The following is a 22,162-nucleotide window of genomic DNA, read 5'->3' as shown; positions in this document are numbered from 1 at the left end:
GTTCTGGTATCACACGACATACCAGTCTACAGCTGTGGTATCACACGACATACCAGTCCACAGTTCTGGTATCACACGACATACCAGTCTACATTTGTGGTATCACACGACATACCAGTCTACAGATGTGGTATCACACGACATACCAGTCTATAGCTGTGGTATCACACGACATACCAGTCTACAGCTGTGGTATCACACGACATACCAGTCTACATTTGTGGTATCACATGACATACCAGTCTACAGTTATTGTATCACACAACATACCAGCCTACAGTTGTGGTATCACATGACATACCAGTCTACAGTTATGGTATCGCATGACATACCAGTCTACAGCTGTGGTATCACATGATATACCAGTCTACAGCTGTGGTATCACATGACATACCAGTCTACAGTTCTGGTATCACACGACATACCAGTCTACAGTTGTGGTATCACATGACATACCAGTCTACAGTTGTGGTATCACACGACATACCAGTCTACAGCTGTGGTATCACACGACATACCAGTCTACAGTTATTGCATCACATGACATACCAGTCTACAGTTGTGGTATCACACGACATACCAGTCTACAGTTGTGGTATCACACGACATATCAGTCTACAGCTGTGGTTTCACACGACATACCAGTCTACAGTTGTGGTATCACACGACATACCAGTCTACAGTTGTGGTATCACACGACATACCAGTCCACAGTTATGGTATCACATGACATACCAGTCTACAGTTGTGGTATCACACGACATGCCAGCCTACAGCTGTGGTATCACACGGCATACCAGTCCACAGTTGTGGTATCACACGACATACCAGTCTATAGTTGTGTGATCACATGACATACCAGTCTACAGCTATTATGGTATCACATGACATACCAGTCTACAGCTGTGGTATCGCACGACATACCAGTCCACAGTTATGGTATCACATGACATACCAGTCTACAGTTGTGGTATCACACGACATACCAGTCTACAGTTGTGGTATCACATGACATACCAGTCTACAGTTATGGTATCATATGACATACCAGTCTACAGTTGTGGTATCACACGACATACCAGTCTACAGTTGTGGTATCTCACGACATACCAGTCTATAGTTGTGTGATCACATGACATACCAGTCCACAGTTGTGGTATCACACGACATACCAGTCCACAGTTATGGTATCACATGACATACCAGTCTACAGTTGTGGTATCACACGACATACCAGTCTACAGTTGTGGTATCACACGACATACCAGCCTACAGTTGTGGTATCACATGACATACCAGTCTACAGTTATGGTATCTCACGACATACCAGTCTACAGTTGCGGTATCACACGACATACCAGTCTACAGCTATTATGGTATCACATGACATACCAGTCTACAGCTGTGGTATCGCACGACATACCAGTCCACAGTTATGGTATCACACGACATACCAGTCTACAGCTGTGGTATCACATGACATACCAGTCTACAGTTGTGGTATCACACGACATACCAGTCTACAGTTGTGGTATCACATGATGTACCAGTCTACAGCTGTGGTATCACACGACATACCAGTCTACAGTTGTGGTATCTCACGACATACCAGTCTACAGCTGTGGTATCACACGACATACCAGTCTACAGCTGTGGTATCACATGACATACCAGTCTACAGCTGTGGTATCACATGACATACCAGTCTATAGCTGTGGTATCACACGACATACCAGTCTACAGCTGTGGTATCACACGACATACCATTCTACAGCTGTGGTATCACACGACATACCTGTCTACAGCTGTGGAATCGTGTGATCACATGACATGGCAGGCTACAGTTGTGTGATCACATGACATGCCAGGCCACATATGTGTGATCACATGACATACCAGTCTACAGCTGTGGAATCGTGCGATCACATGACAGCTGTGGAATCGTGTGATCACATGACATACCAGGCTACAGTTGTGTGATCACATGACATGCCAGGCGACTGTTGTGTGATCACATGACATGCCAGGCTACTGTTGTGCGATCACATGACATGCCAGGCTACTGTTGTGTGATCACATTACATGCCAGGCTACATTTGTGTGATCACATGACATACCAGTCTACAGTTGTGGTATCACAGTTGGACCTGGCATCGCACACACAAGGACCCAGCATAAATTTTGCCGGATATAGTGCTCTTCCACACCTCCGCAAGTGATTGTGATTTTAGAGGAAATGTATCTGGCATGTGAATAAGAGCATATAAGTTAATTTGGAATATTATTGTAATTAACATATAGTTGATTTATATATATTTAGAAAAGAAAACTCTCCCATCCTTAGTGATATTCATATTGATTTAGAAAACCGTAACCCAATTGATCTTAATCATGGATCACTACTTAATCTATTTTAATCTCGATAGAATCACACATTGTTTGTGCGTATAGATGTACGATAGCCATATCCTAAAGTTTGTCCATTATCCAGACATTGTGTGATCCACTGTAAATACAGATGCCTGTTTGTAGTTCTGTATTTGCATGGCTCTGATATCCAGGTGGCAGAGATAAAAAACTTTAGTTACTGCCAATTAATGGTGTTTTTATAGCCTACTTGTATACACTGAACACACAGTAAACTGTGATGCCCGAGTTCATAGCAGTTATCTACCTTGTACCAACCCGTATATAGTACCAATAACCTGTCATATTTTGTTGTGTCAACACTCCTAATGTGACATTTCATGCATTGTTATTTACATAACGAATACTTTAAAAGTTTAATAACTATTTGAGAAATATTTTCTATACAAAATTAGCATTATCTGTACACTACTCCAGATAATAACCTGCAAGCAGCTAATATACCTTGGAAAGTATGTTTCCATTTTCAAGTTTTATTTCTCCTCTTCAACAGCTGTGTTACTGGTTATTCTAACATAAAGGCAGTTTCTGTTTACTTGGTTATTCTAACCTATAGGCTGTTTCTCTCTTTTTAGCTCGTCTCTTCGAAGAAGAGTGAGAGCTTATGTTGTCACTCCCGCGTCGGCGTTGGTTTTTCAAATGTTTAGTTTTTGGGGCAAGTGTTGAAAGGCATAGTAATTTATGGTAATATGGTCCCTGTGGGGATTAAACTATCCCCTGTTGGAGTTAAACTAAAATATATTTTTGGGGGAAAAAAACAGATTTTTCAAATTTTTGGACTTTGTAAAATTTCTGCATTAAGTTTTTGGTGAAAGTGTTGAAAGGTATGAATACATCACTTTGTAATTGTACTAGGGTGCTGATATTTGATAAAAGAGTCCCTCTGAAGTTACACTATCCCTTCTTGGAGTGAAACTGAAAAACAAACAATGTGAAAATGCTCACATTAGACAATGTATACTGGTCCACATTTTTCAAGGGAGACAACTCTCATAAGGATTATATTTTATCAAAAAATTGAAGAAATTGGTCCAAAAGCAATTACATTTGTATTTAATATATTTATTCAATCTACAACAGCATTGCTTGTCTCCCGAATGTTTGTCAATAAATAATTTACATATACATATGTATATATAAATTTGTATGGTTTTGAAAATTGCATGAATACACAAAACACAATCTGATCAAGTAACCAATATAAATATTATTAATGCAATTCATGAAACCATACCAATTAATATATTTAATTATTTATTGACAAACATTGCGAGACGAGCTATGCTGTTCTCCAACAGCTCTTGTTTTGGTTATTCTAACCTATAGCCTGTTTCTATTTTCCATGTAATCCTAATCTATAGACTGTTTCTGTTTTCAAAGTTATCCTAACCCATAATCCATTTCTGTTTTCCTGGTTACAATTACCTATAGCCTGTTTCTATTTCCCATGTTATCCTAACCTATATTATTTTTCCTGTTTTCTTTGTTATCCTTATTTATAGACTGTTTCTGTTTTCAAGGTAATCCTTACCTATAGGCTGTTTCTGTTTTCCAGGTTAGCTTAGCCTATGCATTTGAAACCAAAGAGGCATTATGTCTAGTATTAACTCTGATGAATGGGGGTGACCTCAAGTTCCACATCCATAATATGGGGAACCCCGGATTTGAGGAGGAGCGGGCTGTCTTCTGTGCAGCAGAGATCACATGTGGTCTTGAGGACCTCCAACAGAAGAGGATTGTGTACAGGTTAGCACTGAAAAATGTAAACGGCAAAAAAAAACTTTAAAGATTAAATGTACCAGGAAACTTTTGTACAATGAAATACAGTCGAGGCTTGTTATCTCAAAGTCTTCGTAAGGCCATGAAGTTTTCAAGGAGTTTTCCAATCTATACACTGGTTGATAAAATATCACTAAATTAAATGTGACGGTTATTTTGTAGAATTTACTTATATACATTGAGTTTTCAGTAATTTGACTGCCCATTTTCAAGTTCTTTTTGAAGAGAATTGTATTGGATAAAGAAAATTTGTAATTGAAATAACAGCATCTTTCAGGGAAAAAAATTGAAAGTTTTGGAGAAAACAAATTTTTGCTTGGAGATTATATTAATACTAATTTAATGGGTTTTTTTTTTTACAGAGATTTGAAACCTGAAAATATTCTCCTGGATGACTTTGGTAAGTTTTCAATTTTTGTTAGACATAGGATCAAAAAGATATCAAATTCAAATATTTACCAACACAATGTACATTAATTTCTTAATACAAGAGCTGAGAGTAAGTAGTTCGATTTTGACACCATTTGCGACAATGGACAATTCAAGAAATGGAATATTTAGCTCATCTCTAGAGCAGTATGCTTTCCCCCTGAGTGTCAGTATCTGATGAGAAGAATGATAAGGATCAGTACTGAAGTAAACTGACCTGACTGAAGTATCTAGGAGTACTTAGTATGAACTTTCTCTTTCTGTTTTCAGGTCACTTAAGAATTTCTGATCTGGGACTTGCGGAGGAGGTACCAGATGGGGAGACTATTAAGGGACGTGTTGGAACAGTAGGGTATATGGGTAAGTGTCGACTGGCCACCAGCCCCCAAGTTTTGTGTTAAGAATCACTCAGCTAAATTCTAATACTAGTTTATCTCTCCCTAGTTCAAAACTATACTCAGACATATCTTAGAGACCAAAATCATAATAGTTAATTTAATATATAAAATTGCTATTATAGAGACAGGGGGTCAGTCTAGAGTAAGTGTGTTACTGTTCATGTACCAAGTGTGAGATATACAAAATGTATGGTCTGAGAGAGAAGGATGAGTTGATCGATAATTTAGTAAGAGAATTTCTGCTCAGCTATGAGGGGGAAAAAAGAAAAAAAATACAAAAAAAAAAGGTTCAGCTACAAGGGTTAAATGTTACACTTGACCACTAGGTACCTAATATCAAATGATTCATGTGTGTTGTAATAGTTGGACTATACAAGTATATCTAACACTCAGGTTTAGAGATGGACACGTTTCGAGGCCCTCTCTGACAATAATGTACTTCTTTATAAAAAATAAACTTTATATGATAAATGATAAGGGATATTCCATTAAAATGTCTACCTGACCCCAGGACTCCAAAATAAATCACTTCTATACATGGTTGGATTGCCTTCCTATTACTTCTATGTAATTTATTAGATAAATTCTATAGGTGGTACCTCTTAACCAAACCTAGAGTCCTAGGGTGGGGTAGATGTTTTACTGGAAAAGCCCTAAGAAAATGGGGAACATCTTACCCATGTGATCTGTGAAACCAGGAAATGAAACTTTTAAGACAGAAGGGGTTTGAATGTTTCAGCTCCAGAAGTGGTGAAGAACGAACGGTACTCCTTCAGCCCAGACTGGTGGGGACTGGGCTGTATTATATACGAAATGATCGAGGGCAAGGTAAATTTCAACTTTGAATGGGTTTGTATTAACATTAAAAGTTATCGTAAGTTGGTAGAATAATCAGTTTGTAATTCATCACATAATGATTGAAGCTTTTAAGTGATGAAGCATGTAGATATGAAAAGATTACTTAGAAGAGTGTTTCTATTATATCTAAGTTTGTGTGAATATACACTATATGAGGGTATAATCTGATAATGTGATGTAACACAGGTAAAACACAGATAAAATATCTAATGAAACAGACTATAACACTGGTAAGATATGGAATAAAAAAGACTATATGTAATAAAACGGACTATAACAAAAGTAAACCACAGGTGAAATATAGAATGAGACAGACTATAGCACAGGTAAGATATTCAATGAAACAGACTATAACACAGGTAAGATATTCAATGAAACAGACTATAACACAGGTAAGATATCCAAAGAAACAGACTATAACATAGGTAAGATACAGGTAAGATATTCAATGAAACGGACTATAATACATGTAAGATAGTCAATGAAACAGACTATATATAATGAAACAGACTGTAACACAAGTAAACCACAGGTAAGATATATAATGAAACAGACTATAACACAGGTAAAATACAGGTAAGATATACAATGAAACAGACTATAATCCAACAGAATGCTGTCAGAACATTACTACCAGTATTTTTAAACTGTTTTTTTCTACTCAAAAAGTGGGAGAAAAGGGCACACTCCTTTGTATTACTGAGTTTGCTGTTTAAGTGTACATGGAGCCAGGCATTCTGTGATATTGTGTCTTGTGATGCTCAGATTTGTATCGCCCTTTGTTGTCAGAGTCCATTCCGGGCGAGAAAAGAAAAGGTGAAGCGTGACGAGGTAGATCGTCGTGTAAGGGAGGACAGGGAGGTGTACTCATCCAAATTCTCAGACGACTGCAGGGATATCTGTACTCAGGTAAGTCTGTATACTCAGCCTTGGTAAGTTTACTCGGATCAGTTATTGTATACTCCAGAAGGATACATACTCATTACTCAAAGATTTATCATTCTTGGTTGAATTTTTCCCCAAAAACATTCCATCTTATTGTTCTCCTGCTGCATAATGAATTATCATCCACATACCCTATAACTATGTAATATGACAGAATTTTACTATTTATTTTCAAAGTCAAAGTATGCTCTCTATTTCCAAAGTTTTGTAATGATCACAGCATCATCAATTTTCTCTAAATTAGTTCTGTTACTTTAAAATCAGCTGTCGTGTTCGAACAAAGCAGGGCGAACAGATGTTGTGCCCTGACCAAAATTTTTAAATGCCTGGTGCCCTGCTCCTTCTAAAGATAATAAAACATGTTGTGATCAGACAAATAGTCAACAAGATTAGCATGTTTATATATAAAGCGAGAAAGCATTAGACAGATAGAGTATAGTGAAACCTGTCTATAGCAACATTAAAACAAACTGATGAATCCTTTATTTTTATATGGCAACCAGAATAGTCCTAGTAAAAACAGACGTTCATTCAACCATGTCTGAACATTCTTATGAAATGGCATCATGGCTAATAAGACATTCTAATGAAAACAGGCATTATACGAGACTATAATGCCATATGACATTGAAATGCCTTATAGACCATAATGCCATGTCATTAGAAGGTCTTATTGACCGTAAATGTCCTGTTGTAAGAGTAGGTGGTGCTAGCAGGTTTCATTATACTTTGGTGATGGAGCTTGAGGTTTGATATATCTCAACAGCTTTTACAAAAAGATCCTAACCTGAGACTGGGTTGTACCTGTGGAAAAAACGGTGCCAAAGCGGTGAAAAGCCATCCATTCTTCAAAACGATCAACTTCCGACGGCTACAGGCTGGTGTGTGTGATCCACCCTTCGTGCCAGATGTAAGTTTTATATATCAGGTATAGAACGTTTGTGTACGTATTTGATTCGACTTCTGAGATGAGTACTGGGTGTAAGTTTTATATATCAGGTATAGAACGTTTGTGTACGTATTTCTACTAAGAATGTTTCTGGAAGTGTTTGATATGACTTCTGATATAAGTATCATATATAGGTTTTGTATGCATTTTAAAGAAAAAAGTTTTTTGTAAATATTTAAATTGACCACAGACACAATATCTAGAACATTTCTGCATTAGTTTTGCTTCTGAGAGACCTCAGAATTAAAAAATTGTATTCCTACCTCAAGTGATCAAATTCTGGTTCATATTAAACAGCAGTGTTTTCATCATAAAGATGTACTAATTAATTTTATATGAATAACAATAAGAATACTAGGAAATTTAATTAGGGCCCAGCATCCAGAATGACGCAATTGCTTTCGGACTTTATCCAGTACTTCCATAAAAAAAAGAGTGCTTGCGTGGGATAGCTGATGGAGGTCAAATTTCAATCAAAGTCACTCTCAAAATCAGACATATTTAGTGGAATTTTTGTTAGGTCATATGACCCAAAGGGTCAGGATGACCTATAGTCATCGTGCTTCGTCCGTCGTCGTGCGTCGTGCGTCGTGTGCCGTTCGCCGTCCGTAAACTTTTTCTTTCAAAACGCTACTCCTCCTTAACGCTTGGGTGGATTACTTCCAAATTTGGTTTGAAGCATCATTGGGGGAGGGCAATCATATTTTATATAAATGAGGCTGGTCTGACCCCTGGGGCCAGAAGGGCGGGGCCCCAAAAAGGGAACTTAGGTGAATATTGCTATAAAATCCTACTCCTCCTTTACCCTTGGGTGGATTACAACTAAATTTGGTGTGAAACATCATTGGGGGAGGGCGGTCATATTTTATATAAATGAAGTTGGTGTGACCCCTAGGGCCTGAGGGGCGGGGCCCCAAAATGGGAACTTTGATGAAATTTTGCTATAAAATCCTACTCCTCCTTAACCCTTTAGTGGATTTCAACCAGATATGTTGTGAAACATCATTGGGGGAGGGTGGTCATATTTTATATAAATGAGGCTGGTGTGAGCCCTGGGGCCAGAGTGACGGGCCCAAAAAAGGGAACTGTGATGAAAATTTGCTATAAAATCCTACTCGTCCTTAACCCTTTGGTGGATTTCAACCAGATATTGTGTGAAACATCATTGGTGGAGGGTGGTCATATTTTATATAAATGAGGCTGGTGTGGCCCCTGGGGCAGGAGGGGCGGGGCCCCAAAAGGGGAACTTTGATGAAATTTTGCTATAAAATCCTACTGCTCCTAACACCCATAGTGAATTATTACCAAATTTGGTGTGAAACATCATTGGAGGAGGACAATCATATTTTATATAAATGAGGCTGGTTTGACCCCTAGGGCCAGAGGGGCGGGGCCCCAAAAGGGGAACTTTGGTGAATTTTTGCTATAAATCCTACTTCTCTCTAACCCTTGGGTGGATTAATACGAAATATGGTGTGAAACATCCTTTGGGAAGGGTGGTCATATTTTATATAAACGAGGCTAGTGTGACCCCTGGGGCCTGAGGGGCAGGGCCCCAAAAGGGGAACTTTGGTGAATTTTTGCTATAAATCCTACTTCTCTCTAACCCTTGGGTGGATTAATACGAAATATGGTGTGAAACATCCTTTGGGAAGGGTGGTCATATTTTATATAAACGAGGCTAGTGTGACCCCTGGGGCCTGAGGGGCAGGGCCCCAAAAGGGGAACTTTGGTGAATATTTGCTGTTAAATCCTCATCCTCCCTAACCTTTTGGTGGATTACAACCAAATTTGATGTTAAACATAAGGTGATGGCAATCATATTTTTTAATGAGACAGGTTTGACCCCTGGGGAAAAAAAGATGGGGCAAAAGGAGCGCTTAGGTTAAACATTTCTTAAAAATGCAGTTCCTCCTGGGCCTCTTGTTTCAGAATATCATCAAAACAATTTTGGTTTGTTATCGATTGGGTTTCTTTTTGTGGAATTCCCTTTGGAATTAATGTCCTCAATATCATAAAAACCATGACATGCTTTGCTCTTCATGCTCTTTTTTAACGTCAGGATGCATTTGGCACCTGCCGTTATAGTCGTGGTGGGTAAATTTTGTTAGTCACACTTTTGTTTCTGGCTAACAACTTCTCATTTCTGTAATACAAATGATATTTATCCGCAGCCGAATATACTTCCTATTTTGACAGCAATTATTGACACGATTTAACTGATGGTTCCTGTGTTTACTGCAATTATTAAAATGAAATATGAATGTTTGGTGTTCTAGACTATTTTAGATTATAAATACAAATATTTCCTCACCAGTATATGCAATTTTGTTGGCGTAGGATTACGTAGTTCAGTCCCAATCCTGCCTTGAAAACGAAAGTAAAAAATTCAGTTTGATCATTGTGGAAATTGACATGCGTTCACAGAGAAACTATCCACATGTCTTAGACTAATATGTTCATCCTGAGTTCATATGCAGAAACATTTCATATAAGCCTAGAACCAACCATGTTCACGTAGTCAAATGTTTACAATTCTATCAATAGCTTTGCAGCCAAACATTCCATGGGATAACTTCAACTGTCACGTGACTAATAACGTGATCATTACTAATCAGCCAAAATGGCGGTTATGTCTAATGTCACTAAACCAGCGACCGTTCGCAGTTTCACATTTATTTGTATGTAGCTAGTATACGCAAGAAATATCAACAGGAATTGAAGGCAAATTGTAACAAACTACATTGCCGTTTTCATGAGGATTTTATTAAATAAGATTATTATTTGTTTATTTGAAAAGTATCTAACGATTATGATCCGTGACTGATGTACTGGCGTCTTGTTTGTCAAAACTGTAGGCCTTAATCATGTCTCGTCGGACAGCGTGACCGACAGCGCAACCGCAGTTTTCTAACGGAGGTGAAATATTTGCATTTCGATGTTACTTTGGGGTCATAAAATAGATGTTTGCTAGGCCTAACTAACATCTAATAAAAAAAAAAAACTTAGGCTGTGTACATCTTTGATTTTATCTCTGGTTGTACATGTAAGGGTTAATAGTCCTTCAGTTGATTTTTACAAGTTTACAAACAGCTTTACTGATTCATAAGTATATCAATTATCTTCCACAATCATTAAAGAAATAGGGAGAGAACTATACTCAGCTATTGGAAAGTTGTCAGCAGATATATATAGAATAGAAATAACCAGATTAAGACATTTCATCTGATACAAATGTAGCTGTCTGACTATAAAATCAAATTTTATATTTCTTATTATATGACCTCAGACCCTGATGTTTCTCCGGGCCTTTGGCCCTTTGATTATCACAAAAACCATGATGTGTTTTGCTGTACATGGTCTATATCACAAAAATCATGACGTATTCTGCTGTACTTTCAGAGGAGGGCTGTATACTGCAAGGATGTCCTTGACATTGAGCAGTTCTCCACGGTGAAGGGAGTCAACCTTGACCCCAGCGATGACCGGTTTTATAGCAATTTTAGTACTGGAAGTGTGTCAATCCCTTGGCAGAATGAGGTAATTTGTGCTTCCCTGATATATATTTCTAGTCAGGCTTGAAAATGTTCTGTTAAAATCTGATTTCAGTGAATTTTCAGCAAAGAATCAGGATCAAGACTTCTCCAGTACTGTAATGTTTACTTTAGAATTCCCATAGAAAGAACACATACTGAATAGTGTTATATCAGACATTTTTACTGTGAGCCAATCTTGCCCCTTTAGTTAAGTAATTTAACACAATTTAGAAAATTTGGTCATTATTTTGGATTTTCATTATAACACCATAAAGAGATGGATTATATACATTTGTTTAATAATGTCATCTATCCAAAGAAATAATGATGCTATGTAGCACTCTTTTTTTTTATTATTAAACTTATCAACCTGTGAATTGCCAGCTCTATATACATAATGTACTCATACTGTGCCAATGCCAGTAAAATGTTTTCACTCAATAAAGCAGTCCGCAAGCAATGGTATGTATCATACTAATGATATCATCAATAGATCAGGCAATGGCATTAATAAAACTATGATTGCCACAGCTCTATTTGTTGTTTTTATGTAATGTATTGAAATAAAAACATATGTATTGTAGATGATTGAGACCGAGTGTTTCAAGGAGTTGAACACATTTGGCGAGAACGACAGTCCCCCTCCTGATCTGATGGAGAACCAACCACCTCCTCCTCACCGCACTGGACTCCTTGACAGGATCTTCAGGCGACAGAGGGTAGGTGATATACATTAGAACTTGTGTTGTTCCGATTAATCAATTTATTTGATGATTAGACTGTTGAACCTCTGACTATGACTGACTAATCTTCAGTTTTTGTGTGGTAGGGTTTGTGTAAATCATGGAAAGTTAAGGAGATATTGCAATTAATGTTTTGATTAGATAAACAAAATTACTGATAAATTTACATCAAAAGCAGTATTTTAAAACATAGTGAGATAGTTTAAAACATATTCAGCACATTGTCTCTCATTTTGGTGAATGCTTTTGCAGATTCATCTGTGGAAAGTAGTGATTACAGTAGATATAAAATGTAGAAAGTGAAAACAGGAATTCTCTTCTGTGGTCATTGCTGATTCAGAAAATTACAAATTAGAGAAAAGTCTCAAAACTCAGATATTGGTTCAAAATCATCATTATTTTTGTAAATAAATGCTAAAGATTGAAGATTTATGCTGTCTATTGGGTAATACTTATGATTTTGAGATTAGGTTATCTCCCTTGAAAATTTATTTATAGAGAAAAATACCAAATTTATCCTGAGAAGAACTAAGGCAGGTCCACCTTAAATTATTTCAGTGGTGTCAATAATTTGTTTTCCACATACATTAAGTTATTTGCTTATCTAATGTTGTTTTCTTGTTGTTGCAGCATCGAGACACCCACTGACGACTAAGAAATACAGTGCACCGTCATGTTTGTTGTGAAGTAATGGTACCCTGAAAAGTGTACCTTCTGCAATTTCATCGTGATACCCAGTGACAGCTGGAACACTTGTGATGAGGGTACCATTGTGAATGTAGAAGTTTTGTTGTAGACAACAGGGCATCATTGAAAGTGATGACGTTAAATGTTTAATGATACGACTGACCCAGAATTTGTATGGGAACAGACTAGAGTTTATCGTCAGTAGTCTCCCCTGTATAGAATCGTGCAGCTACACTTACGACACACTCCCCCGTGGCTTCATGTCAAGGTTATCCAGAATCCTCTGGTATTGACAGAACACTACTCCCTGCAGGCCAGTACTAGTATTTTTAGATCAGCCATGGGCATTTGAGGTGATTTCATCAAACCACCCTATCGTTTAAATGTCTTCGTGAATTTCATTGGATGAGAGAACTATGTCTTAAATTTTTTTTTTAAATTCTATGAATATATGAAGAAAAGAAATAATCAAGTTTAGTTAAATTAAATTTTGGGTGTACAAGTTGAAGTCCTGGATGGATATGAAGATGGGAACATCTTTCACAAGCGTCCACCATGTTGGGGAATTTCATTGTAGGAGGATATCTATTGTTGCTTATTGGTGGGTGCAACGATGAATTTCATTAGTGAAATGGACATGTATTGTTGTATTTTGGGGACACAGTCCTCGCCAGTGTAGTTAAGTATAGAGCCCAGTATGGGTAATGTATTCTAGTCTCCCGTGTGATACGGACTTTCCGTGTGAGGACTCGAACCGCAGTGTGCGTGGAAGATGTGTCAATATCGACACTGCTCTGACTTGCCATGAATTGTCTCCCTTAGGTTATCGTGATATGGCGCATACAAGGTATATAGTGAGAAGTATAAGGATATATATTTGTTTTTTGTTTTTTTTTAATTACTGAGACATGATATTGTGTCATCTGTACAGTAAAACCTGTCATATTCAATATCACAGTAGGGAAGAGCTCCTCGATAAATATAATTTTGAGTTTCTTCATTAAATATCAGTGGGTTAAAATTCCTGAAAAAGTGAGACTATGTATACATTTAAAGTAAAGTTTATTTTAATTTTAGTACATTGGTACAAAGGATAGATCTAGCTGACTACACTTTGTATTCAAAGTTGATGATGTACATGACTTGCTTTGTAAGGTCTCTCGTTATTGAAGGGCCTTAAAGTAGCCATTTATCTAGTTTATCGCATTTAAACCAAAGGTAGAAAGTGAAACGTTTGGTTTTACACAGTAAACAAATTAATGGGCAATTTTTTTATTTTCGAGAATAATTGAACTGGAAATCAATACTATTTTTAACCTAAACCAATTTTTGTAAAGTTTACTGTGATGTAACTAAGAAGGGAGTATGACAGGTTTTTTTCTGCACATTTAAAATGTTGTTTTGTTTCGTTAATTTTGTTCATTGATTGATAAAACATGAGATGTTCTTCATGGTCGTATATGAGTGTGTGTTACAGACATACATTTGTACCCACTGTTGTTATAATAATGCATGTTTTAGAGATTAATGGGGAAAAACAGTACAATTTTTCTAAGACTATTTTTTGTGTATTGAACTTAGTGCTGTGACAAAAGGATACTTGTGGTATTGTTTCTGGGAACCTTGACAGCAGTGGTGTGTGTGTATGTTTTTGTTTATTGAATAGTATTTGTATTTTTACAGTTCTTCATATTATGATTTGTAGTATAGACAAAAACTCATCCTCCATCATTGTAACCTGTTCCTTCATTGCAAATGTGGTTTTATTAATTTGTTAAGCTCCGTTCAGTCTTTGTGATGTCTGATAAAAATTATGGATCCTGCTACCTCATCCCTTGTGAGTCTCCACTGGTAAACATTCAGAATAAATAAATCAAGCCTGTCTTGCACTGTGAAACCTGTCCAATCAGACTTTTGTTTAATCTGGTATCCTGTCTAATCTGGCCCCTGAGTAATCTGAATTTTTAAAATATTCAAACGTTATGTTTACATATTTTGTACCTAATAAGTGCAATGTTTGCTGATGAAAACACAAGTGGGGTGTGCTTAATGAAACTATTTACAGTAAAAATTTCCATTTGATATCCAGTTTTGGGAAAAAACAAATAAAAAAGATTGCTTCTTTCAGTTCTCAGGAAATTTTTGTAAAAGACTGGTGATTTTAAGGACAAGTCGATGAGGTTAACAACCCTTTTTTAGTGTTTTATTTAAATGCACCCTTCACTTTCTAAGAATTTTTTTTGATACCTCGTAAGTGAAATTGTACTTACTATGTTGACTACAATAATAGGACTCACTGAGTATTCTGACTCACTGAGTATTCTGACTCGCTGAGTATTCTGACTCGCTGAGTAATCTGAAATCCTGTCGAATCCCATTTCTAATGAAAACTGGAAAAAAACCCCGTAAATTTCTGGTATTCCAAAGGTTAGTAGATAAGCCAGGTTTCACTTGAGCAATTTTTCTTTTTCTTATTATTGTAGTTAGGTTTTAGACAAGCTTCAGATAATAGGAAATGGTTTTTGATAAGTTGAAAAGATCTCGAATATTAATTGCAGATTGTCAACTTAAAATACTATAGATAATTGTTTATTTTTATAAAATCTGATTATTGGCAAAGTGCATGAATTCCAGATAGTCATATTTATATACTGAAGATTTCTGCAGTTGCCATGCAGATTTTAAATAATCAGGGATGTAAAATTTAATCTGTTAAAGTTTGGTTATAATTCTCAATTTTTTTTTTAAAGAAAATGAGGATTTCAGATTAAAGCCTCTTATTATTGGCAAAGTATTTTAAATATTATTGTGAGTATACACACTTGATACTGGATAGTAATTTTTTGCATACATGCACACCCTACATACATACATTACTGATGACAGCTGGCCTTGCATCAGACACTTGTATATTACAACATACTATTACTGATATGTTGGCTTAAAACCAGTGATGCTGGCATATGCTCAAAAGTCGTGTATAATAAAGCTGGTCTTTTGTCAAAAGCTGGACTTTTCCCAAAGAAACAGTAAAAAATAAAGCTGGACTTTTAAAGAAAGCTGGTCTTTACACATGCTTGAGAGAAAACTGTTTTTTTTTTTTTTTTTTTTTGAGCTGGTCTCTCTACAAGCAAATTCAAATCCAACAGATTACTGTTATGAACAAAACAGGTATATGCATAAGCATTATAGTCATTAATTTTTGCTCCCAGGTGACAGGTTCTGAGAAAAATGTACCGGTATATAGTCTCCTATGAAAAGGTTTTATTTGGTACCAGATGGCAAGAAAGGTTTAAAATGAAATCTTGCCTTTTTTCCCCCTGAAATTACTGGGTATATATTTTCAATGAGTTCCACCCTTGCTGATGGTTGTCGTAGTAGCACATTACTTACAAATGTTGATTTCTCACTTAAATAGGATGTTTATATCTTTAAGACGCCTTTAAGTTTTCATTTTTTCCATCGTGTTGTTATTTGCCTGTCAATAATGCAAGAATGGTTTTGAAGTTTAATCAGTTTATAAGAAATTTTCATTGAGGCTATAAAGTCTTCCATTTGTTTTGCAAATTTTTTTTTTATTTTATTTTTTTTTATTGTGACTTCGTTGATCATGATATGAAAATTAGAGATTTGAGCACATTGTTAAAATGCACACAAAATCACATCATTTTACATGGGACTAAATGTCCTAAGCACATTTGAATTTTTTTTAGTGCTTTGCAGGAAATAACATTTCAAACTCACTTTTGAAAAAAAAACAATTTGTTATTGAATATTTAGAAGTATAACCTATTTGGAAGTTTAAACCATCGGAAAATATTAAAATCAATGCATTTGATGATATCCATTATAGTTTTGATTCTTACAGTTAAGAATAGAAACATGTTATCGCATGAAATGAATTTACACAAAGGAAATTATGAAGTAATATTTGCATCTATGAAGATGTTTCCACATTAGTGATTTACCTCAGTAAATGTTGCTATTCAAATGGGATAGAAGCATAGATAGGGTGGTGAAAATTTGATTACTGGTATATTTTGTAATGGTGTAAAAAGCGTTATCAGTAAATTTTTGAAAGTAGTGCCTACATGCATTAGCCAACTACTAAATCCTGTGTTGATTGAGATGCAGCTGGTCTGCCAACACACAATACAGTGATCCCGATACAAATATTTATTGTTGATATGTGAGAAATCTTCTTCATTTTCAAGTTAGGACACGAAAATGAAAACCTTAATCAACATTTTGTGTTAAGTGGTGTTTCTTTGAATTAGCACTGCCTTTTGAAGATAACTTCCCTGTTTCTGGTCAGTGAGAAAAGTCTTCCTATACAGAGGCACTATACAAGTACACAGCATAACATAGGGGTTATAAATGTGTTCAGAAACTTTGTTAGCAGGAGTCACTATTGTATTATTAGCTGTACCAGACATCGTTATTATAGAAATGAGGACATGGCCATATCAGGGATGACTATTGTAACTGACTGTGTTTTCCTGGAAAGTGCAACACAATATTGGGCAATTGAAAAAGGTCAAAGAAAAAACATTATTGAAATCTTTACCAATTTGTTAATGCGGTGGATAATGTTAAATAGTTTTCAATAGTTTTTGCTCTCAAGCCTCCCCTATACTCCCTCCCACCCACATAACTGTTAAGTGTTAAATCTGTATTTATGAAAGATATCCCCCAGGGAAACATCACCAAGTGATTTACATTTTCATGAATATTAATAAGTGTTTTGCATAAATATATATCTATATTCATGATGAGTCATTTGCATATTCATGATGAAATGATCATTTGTATATTCATGATGAATTAACATGATTTGCATATTCATTCATTAGAATGATACATGTAGTTATCAAATCCATGTTTGTGGGCATGACCTTTGTGAGTGAGTGACACACTGATTATTATTTGTCCCGCCTCCCCTGAATCTCTGCCTGTAGCTTGCTGTAGAATCTCCTCTATAGATTGTGTCTTGTTGTAGTTATAAATGTTTCAGTGGTTATTTATATCCCATGCCCCTGTGTTGCCCTTACACATGTACACGTGTTAATCTACATATGCCACCACCCCACATGTTCAAATCACACTTGTTGTTTGTTTACCTATTGTGCAGATGTTACTGTATTGTTACACATGTGCAAATAGCACATGTGCCTTCCATGTGTCAAAAGGCTCCCCAACTTTATGCTTGCTAGCAGCTAAGACCTCCCTTTACAAAGTTATCTGTCAGATGAAATCTGAAATTTTATTTCCATCTTAAATTTTCTTTGGCGGGTGATATTCATTGCTGATACAGGTTATTGAATTCTGGCTCAGCTGTTTCCTGTGAACTGATTGACCAGTGTTTTGTTAGCGGCCTTGTTTTACTTCCATTACAGTTGAAATCGTACTCTGAAATAAAACATATGCCATGTTACTGTTAAATTATATGATACTGTATAGCAAAATTGATTCATTAAAGAAACGAGGGATGCAATTTTTTTTTGCACCAGTTGTTGGTAGGCATTATTTTTGTTTCAATTACACACACACATATATATATATATGTAACCATTTCTATAGAGTACATGTATATCTAAATTAGAGGAAAGTTTAATTTATTTCTGTACTGACTATTAAATATTGTTAACATTTTAGTGACATCAGACAAATAAGAAAATTTATTTCTTAGTACAAATGTCATTTGAAAAAAGAATGATCAAATATCTATTTTCCATTACATGCAACACAACTTTTATGTTTTAAAATGTTGAAACAGACAACTGTACTTTTAGCTTTAACTTTTGTTTTTAAAGTTGACATGCTGGAAGATTCAGCTGTACATGGATTTAGGAATCAAAACAAGTTTGCAGTCCTTACAGAATCATCATAATAGATTTAGATTTAATTTTACACATGGGGAGTTAATTGAACAAAATAACTCAATATTTTTCGTCTGAGTTGTATATTTTGCTGTAGAATTGAAAGATCTGGGCTAAAAAGTGTTGCTGTACATGTATAAAGAAGGTTTTAATCCCCCAGTTTTGTAATCATGAGACAAGAAATATTGAAATTAGAATTTTTTTTATGGATTCTAGGACTGGCCAGTACCCAGCATTGAATTTCGTCGTTTTTTTTCGAAGTCAGAACCATATTTATAGGTTATCAAATTAGGAATTTGGTGATGTCATCTAACTCAACCAACCAAATAATCATTCCTACCAGTAAATACTTTGTAGGTTTCTTCTAATGAAACTTTTTCAAATCGTATGTCATGCTAAGGTAGCTTGTGCTCTAAAGGTTGCGGGACAGAGTGTCACCTTTCTAATTTTAATGGAAACCTAATAATGAAGACTTATCTCGATGTTCACATGCATTGTGTAGCTATCTGCTTTATTGTAGTTCCTTTAAAAAAGATCATTCACAAAATTCAAAAGTGTGTGTCCTGATTAGGTAAGGTAGCATACAGCCTTAAGTATGTATTGTGAAGTGTGTCATGATGAATTCATTGCTTGTCGTATTTCACTGTGAGCCTGACGGACACCAATTGTAATATCATGACTGAAGTTTGTAACTTGTATGCGACATTTTGAGGTTAAACAACTCAGGTAAACACTACATCTATGATGCACACTAAATGTAAATTCTGGATTTTTTCTGAGGATCTTTCCTATTTCAACGAACTGCGTTCAGTATACTTAATTTTTAGAAAAATATGTTTATTGAAATAAAACAAAACTGCTTTATTTTGTCCAAAGTTGATGTAAACAAGTGCTTGATCATTATCTAAAGTTAGTATCATTAAAATAAATATCATCCCAAAAACTAGACCGTCTTTAGAGACTGTGGAAATATGTTATAGATATCTATATACTTTATTACCTGCTGCTGGAATGGCATCAAATTTTTTCTTCAAAATCCAATTTTTATCTTTTGTATGTAAAAATCTGGTTTTCACCTGTGATGAATGCAAGGGACCAAGTCCTTCGTAGAAGAGGTTGAAATGAGTAATGAGAGTTGGCTCCTGTATTGGAGACTGATTTTCGGGTGTGTAATTGGGGAGGGTGGGCTTAATGTCGGGTATTGGATTGTTGTTGGTAAATTAATAATTTCGTGAAAGAAGTGACCCCCTCATTAGAAATCATAGAATCCATTAAATTTGATTTGTTATGCTGTAATTTCTAGAATTCATATTGTAATTTATATCACACTGTTAGAACATTAACTGTCATTATGTGTACAATGTTTCATAAATAACTTAATTTTTTCCTTTGATATATATATATACATGTATATATCTTGTTTGTAACACTGAAATGTGTTTAACAGTTAGATATATTATACAAAAGTTTCATTTTTTGTTTTGTTAGGTATATCCTTGGCATTACAAAGCCCGTAATTGTTCTCATTTATATAAAAAAAAAAAAAATTTGATTTTATATGGTTTTGTCTGCTAGTATAACATATTAACAATTAACTGGTTTAAAATTATTATGTTTATATGTGTAATAATAACAAAATTTCGTAAAAAAAAACTTGTGTTATTTATATCTACATAAATATTCTCTACATGTGATAAACAATAGGTTGCTGATAATGTTTTTTCATGGAGTTACTACTGTATATGTTTCTGTCCATTATTAAAAAAATTAACTGGATTTTTTTTTCACAGAGAAATGCTGTACAAAAACAATGAAAATCATGATTTACCAACATTTTATTAGAAAAATTTGTGGATGCATATTTTTTAAAGACAAAACAATAGCAGGTCTAGACTACACTACCATTGTAGTTTTGCTTCAGAGGACTTGTAATAAGATTGTTTTTGTAAGTCCCTTCTGCCCCTCCTATATCCTCCCATTTTCACAATCGTTGATGTAGAAGTTTTGAGGTCTTTGGTAGGTAATGTTATTGATGGATAATTGAGAGTATCAATGGTATGTCTTACTGTCCATTGTGGGTTTCCTCATCTGTGCAATATGTATCTGTATTCAGGGGATACCATGCTTTTCTATGTTCCAGAGAGTGAGAGAGAAAGAGAGCCATTTTCCCTCTTAATTTCAATGTTATGTGAGAAAACCCATCTTTATCAAAAAATCAGAGAGGATAATTATAAAAAAAAAATGGAGATCTCTTCTTCAACTTGAGGAAATACCATCACTTTGGAATACAGGGGGATATTCTTTCTTTACTATGACGAGATCACAATCACTATCAAATTCAGGGGAGATAACCCTTCAGCTAAAGCTGTATATTATGTAATTGTCCTGTACCAAAATAAACTGCTTTATATTATAAGATATAGTACAAACAATTTCTTGTTCTGTGGTATCTTCCAGTTATAATTACAGCTACCTATTTAGTCCATATATTCCTAATACAGTGTTGATAAGTAATTATTTTCTGTATCCTGCCTTCACTGTCTCGGCACAAAGGTCTGTATAGAGATCAGATTAGGTGTTTCCCATCAGGGTTTTAGAAAAGGTTTGGGTATGGGATGGGTGTAAGGGCTACTAAGGGATATTTGAGGAATGAACTGGTTGAGTATGTATGTGGGTTCTACCAGTATGTATGATGTTACCCCCCACAGCAGGCCTCACCTCATAATGTGTTAACTGTATCGACCATGTTTTACTATTTACTACACTCATCTACCGTATTCTAAGAATAAATAAAACAATAAATGTTTTACACTTGTGACTTACTGTGTTTTTTTAGACTCCCAGATCGCCCACTTCAACAAATATATTTGTTGAAGTATCTGAACTTATGCGAAGGTGCAGTATCTGTTGTCTATTTGTAAGTTGGCAACAAATTAGCTCACTTCGTCCGGAGGACTAAGCAAACTTGTGCTATGGTGTGGCGTCCATCAACCGTCCGTCGTCCACTGGCCTCAACTTTTCTTTTTTCTTTTAAATGACTTCTTCTCAAAAACCAAAAGGTCTGGAATAATAATGTTTTGTTGATAGGTTCCTTGATGATTCCTTACAAGTTTGCAAAAAAGAAACTTGAAAAACAATTTCTCACAAATGTAATATCCTATAATCTTGATATTTGGCAGGTAGATTCCTGGGATGGACCTCACAAGTTTGTGGAAAGAAACAACCTTGACCAATATCCAAGGTCACAGATGTCAAATTTGTTAAAACATTCAAATGACATCACACAAACAGAAAGGCCTTGATATTTGGCTGGTAGGTTTCTGGAATGGAGCCCTACTTGGTGACCTTGACCCATATCAAGGTCAAAGTATTTATATTTGTTAAAACATTCAAACAATTGCTCACAATCAAACAGACCGAAGTCACGATATTTCGCTCATAGGTTCCTGGAATGGAGCCCCAAAAAATTTGTGAAAAGAAATTACCTTAAACCCATATTCAGGTTACAGTAGTCAAATTTGTGAAAACATGC

The 22,162-nt window shown here is 35.5% G+C and overlaps 1 protein-coding gene across 1 annotated transcript in view; it reads left to right on the top strand.

Annotated features, from left to right (window-relative positions):
* LOC117339870 (G protein-coupled receptor kinase 5-like) overlaps window positions 1–21,448 on the top strand; it is a 71,582-nt gene extending 50,134 nt beyond the window's left edge. The window contains exons 8-16 of the mRNA XM_033901580.1: window positions 3,983–4,173; window positions 4,569–4,606; window positions 4,906–4,995; window positions 5,773–5,861; window positions 6,681–6,800; window positions 7,603–7,746; window positions 11,188–11,325; window positions 11,906–12,040; window positions 12,695–21,448. Of these exons, the coding sequence (XP_033757471.1) occupies window positions 3,983–4,173; window positions 4,569–4,606; window positions 4,906–4,995; window positions 5,773–5,861; window positions 6,681–6,800; window positions 7,603–7,746; window positions 11,188–11,325; window positions 11,906–12,040; window positions 12,695–12,712 (963 nt within the window). The 3' untranslated portion in view covers window positions 12,713–21,448. The remainder of the gene's footprint in view (window positions 1–3,982; window positions 4,174–4,568; window positions 4,607–4,905; window positions 4,996–5,772; window positions 5,862–6,680; window positions 6,801–7,602; window positions 7,747–11,187; window positions 11,326–11,905; window positions 12,041–12,694) is intronic.
* Window positions 21,449–22,162: the final 714 nt, after the last annotated feature.

Source organism: Pecten maximus, chromosome 12, assembly GCF_902652985.1.
Source record: "Pecten maximus chromosome 12, xPecMax1.1, whole genome shotgun sequence".
NCBI lineage: Eukaryota > Metazoa > Mollusca > Bivalvia > Pectinida > Pectinidae > Pecten > Pecten maximus.
This window is presented reverse-complemented; position numbering and strand designations above follow the sequence as displayed.